Here is a 4,184-nt window from a genome sequence, read left to right as displayed (position 1 = left end):
CCCAGTCCCACCATTCCAACACCCACCTCAAAAAAAAAAAAATCAAAAAAAATCGACCACAATATTCTGAGCTGCGTGCAGTCCAACTTTCCCCTTTCCCGCCCTGTGCGGTACTCTCTCCCTTACATGTCGACAGGCTGTCTTGACATCGGCACGCCTCGTCTGGGAGACATCTAGACGCCTCCCTACTCTGAGCCCATCATGTCTTCAAGCCTGAGGAGTCACTCCCGTGTAGCGCATGTTGAAGACGCTGAAGAAGACTCGGGAGGCTCCGTCAATGGCATTGAAGGCACTCGTAAATATGCCACGTCAAGAGCGTGCATGAGCCCGCTCAAGATACAACCCAATTCAGGCAAATCACGCTCCGACAAACGGCTGGTCCATTCGAAATCATCATCTGCTAGCCCCGGCCTCGACGAAGCTGGCCCGTCCGACAAAAAAGGAAAGCCTCTGACCAGACGAACACTCGACAGAGAGCACGGTGAGCTGGAACCAAAGATTCGTGACCGAGACCGCAGGAGAAGAGAGCAGCGATTCAGGGACGAGGATAATGACGAGGATGACGACGAGGAGGGGAACAGACGCGCCGCCGCCGCCGCCGCCGCCCAGGCAAAGCCAGCAAAAGCAAAGACAAACGAGCAGGACTCTCGGCCACTTAGGAATCAACGCCCACCTTCACTCAAGTCCTCTGCCACACAGCCGGTGATTCAGCAGATGTATAAGAGAGGTCACGTTGATAACCCCACAAACTATGGCATACAGCAACCTGCCATCACGGGCAATCGACCGAGAGCACAGACACGTCCTGCGAGCTATTATGCCGGTCAGCCTATCCAACCGCCTCCGATGCATATGCCTTGGCTTCACCCTCCAACCTCAGCACAATTTCCTGCAGGGACGTTTCCTCCCCCACAGTGGCAGGGACCCGGAGCGTCACCAGGCAGCTTCGCTGGGCCGCCGCCACCGCCGTCCCCCGTTGGACCTCCTGCTGGATTCTTTGATGGACCGGGCGTAGCTGCGAATTCTCAAAGTCACCTTCGCTATAGGTTTGATAGTCGCCCTTCCTCTGCCATGGGATATCACAGGCCAGGTCCACCTCCGCCCTCACGCCCACCACCAAGCCTCGACTACTACGACCCGGAGGCACTTACAGACGAGCCAGCTCGTGTGTCTCGACTAGCCCGTCGGACTTCCAGGACACGGCGGGCAGAGGACGATCGGAACAGGATGCCACCACCCGAGCATATCCCCATTCGTCCACAGTCTGCGTTGCCACCATCGACACCGTACCGACCACCACCTTTGCCACAGCCCCCTACTTCGCGCAAGAGCCAGTCCAGACCTCCGCCAGTTCAACGAAGATCCGTAGGATTTGCTGATCAACCGGTCTACGACGACGATGACTCCCCGAGCGATGATGACCTCTTTCATGATATCTCACCCAATGCCTCGTTTGACCAACGACAGCCAGAAGCACATCGCCCGCGGCGTGCCTCTGTTGCCTACAATATTCATGACTACGACGTCATGCCAGAAGCAAGTAGAGGACAGCGATCGTCTGTGTATGGCGCCGCCCTGCCTTCTGGTGGAGCAAGTCTTGACGAGAAAAAATATTCTGCTGCCTTGAGATATCAGGAGGTCGTTGGTGGTGCTCCGCAGATGCCGCTAACGGCTGAAACGTTGCGCAAAGCCGGAAAGCGAGGTGCAGCGGCCAGCAGCCGCTCTACTCGCAGTAGCGGTAGCCGTGACGACAGCGACTATAGGCGTAGCAACGCAACGGGAATCACCCGGACTTCGTTCAATAGCGACGACTTTACCATCAAGGTCTCTGGAGGCGCGCGCGTTCGTGTACCAGGCGCCGAGATCGAGTGCGACGACGGCGGAGAGATCACATTTTCGACCCGTCCAAATGGCTCCCGCTCAGGCAGCGAGAAGGCTAGCTTGATGTGCGCCCAGCTCGAAGATTCTCGCAGTCGCTCAGAACAAAGATCTCTGCCTTATCGCGGTAGAGCTCCAAGCCAGTCTGATTCTCAAAGTAGAAGAAGCTATGCACCAAGCCCCGTTGGATACGACTTTTCTGGAGGATACTACATTTGATGAACGACTCCACTACGATGATTTACGATTTCATGATGACGCTGATGACCCAAACAATGCAAAGACGACTTGCTTTCAGCTCCACTTTTGTTTCGACTGATTCTCGATATTACGCGCTGAGTAGTTTCTCTCTCCCCTTTTCCGTATTTTACTCTCAGTCAAAGCGAGCGTTGCTATTTTCCCCGATTCTGCTCATTTTCCATGCGGCAAAACTTGTTGGCACTCATCGCTTGCGATTTCGATAGCTGGTCTTCGAGCAATTTGGCTTTCATCATAGAAACCCGTTCGCATGCGCTTTGCTTTCTCCCCCGTGCCCCTGGCCTTTGGCTGCCATCTACATGCCATCGTTAATGGCAGACAACAGAAGCTTGATACCCCAAATCTTGGCGATGGATGAGGATTTGTTCATTTTGATTATTATTTCATGTCATTTTTCTTTCTCCCTGGTTTCCGTCGCAAGGCAGACGTCGCCAATGCGGGGACGACTTTTGCTCCTGGCCACGGCCCGGTTCCCCTCAAATTCAGTCAATCCTGGAGCCGCACGAGACACGCTTTTCAACGCTCGAGTGTCAGATTGTGTGGGGGCCAGGGACTAGACGTTGAGCATCACCAGTCATCCTAATGGATGCAAAGAGTGGTGGACAAAATCGGGGCTTCCCTAGTCATGCCTGGTTTCTCATCTCTTCTGTCTACCTGCTGCTATATTTGCCTTTATGACTCGCATATCGCCATTTTGCCTTGGTTGTAGTATTGCTTGTTTGGCATGCGGCAGCGGGAGTGCTGCGGCGCGATGCAAAACATGAGACTGCCTCGAGAAAACACTGTCATGCATTTTCCTAGCCACTCAATACCACCACCATAGCGATATAGACTGTATGGGCAATGGGGGTTCGCACCCTCTCATTCTCTAGGGCCCGTTGCGCGTTTTGTTTTTGTTACAACTGGCGAGCCATCTACGATATTCGAAGCTTGTTTCGTTTAGTCTGTGTCACTTTGGCTCAGTTGCCAAGCTGTGGCTTTTTGGATAGAGAGGGTCAGATTGAATATTTGTTGGCAGCCACGAAAATGAAGAGGTGCTCTGCGAGTCGCCGACGTTGCGAGTCATGGCCAGGATTAATGCAGATGAAAAAAAGAAATGAGAAAAAGAGAGGGAGAATGCCGTGATGCGCTGTGCGACGGGATCACAAGGAAAATGACGTATTGGGTAGATGGCATACCATTTGTGCGAGAACTTGGTTTGCGGAGTGGTGGTTGCGAGTAGACGACGGCTGGAGCCGCCGCCGCCCCTGCTTACGCCTTGTCAGCACCCTCATGCTTCACCGCGAGTACTTCCCCTTCCTGCCGACCCCGGAGTCGGAGCCACGGGGTCCAGTCGACCAGCCCATGCTGGGGGCGCCCGCCCCCGAGGGCTGGTGGGACGACAGCTCCCGACTCCTCTTCGGCGCGGCAGAGCACATCGCCGCCATTCTACACGAGGCCTCCGAGTGTGGCGTGCATCTCATGACGCCCTTTGCCGGGTTCTGCGCATTCTCAGCCGGCTACCTCAACCTCTACGTGGCGAAATACCCCCGAATGAACCTGGGCCGCAGCCCGCGAGCAAGCGACTGTCTCAAAATGTGTCTCGACTACCTGGAAAAGTTTCGACTTGTCTGGAAAATCGCCGACGGATGGGTAAGCCGCCCGCAAGCATGACACGACCGTGGCCACCGTTGCGCTAACATTGAGAGGGCGGCACGCGCAAGATCAAAACGATACACCATGCATCCGTGCTCTACGAGCGAGCAACCGAGGACCGGACACGATACCAGGGGCGCACACGAGCAGACTTTGATACTCTACACCAGTCTGTCCACGAGTTCCGTGTCGTGGATAGATCCGACGCGCATACTCGGGAGATTCGGGGCGCGGAGCGGCCCTCGGCGCAGGCGACTTGGCCGGTTCAAGGGCACGAGCACGAGCACGAGCACGAGCACGAGCTCGACACTAATACCTTGTTGAACCAGCTTTTCGCGGAAGTCAGCAATAACCTCGACGAGCAGGGGGCCTGGTCTCAATGGTGGCCGGCGATTGATCAGGTGGATCTTTAA

The 4,184-nt window shown here is 55.3% G+C and overlaps 2 protein-coding genes across 2 annotated transcripts; both read left to right on the top strand.

Annotated features, from left to right (window-relative positions):
* Positions 1-201: 201 nt before the first annotated feature.
* On the top strand, positions 202-2,097 carry MAM_01325 (uncharacterized protein; the record flags this gene model as incomplete). Its single annotated transcript, XM_040820124.1, has 1 exon — positions 202-2,097. One exon carries the CDS (start codon positions 202-204, stop codon positions 2,095-2,097), a length of 1,896 nt encoding a protein of 631 aa, XP_040681612.1.
* Positions 2,098-3,408: 1,311 nt separating this feature from the next.
* On the top strand, positions 3,409-4,184 carry MAM_01324 (uncharacterized protein; the record flags this gene model as incomplete). Its single annotated transcript, XM_040820123.1, has 2 exons — positions 3,409-3,768; positions 3,825-4,184. 2 exons carry the CDS (start codon positions 3,409-3,411, stop codon positions 4,182-4,184), a joined length of 720 nt encoding a protein of 239 aa, XP_040681611.1.

The sequence above is a fragment of the Metarhizium album genome, assembly GCF_000804445.1.
Source record: "Metarhizium album ARSEF 1941 chromosome Unknown scaffold_2, whole genome shotgun sequence".
Taxonomy (NCBI): Eukaryota; Fungi; Ascomycota; class Sordariomycetes; order Hypocreales; family Clavicipitaceae; genus Metarhizium; species Metarhizium album.
The sequence above is the reverse complement of the archived record's forward strand: the minus strand, read 5'-3'. Positions and strand labels throughout refer to the sequence as shown.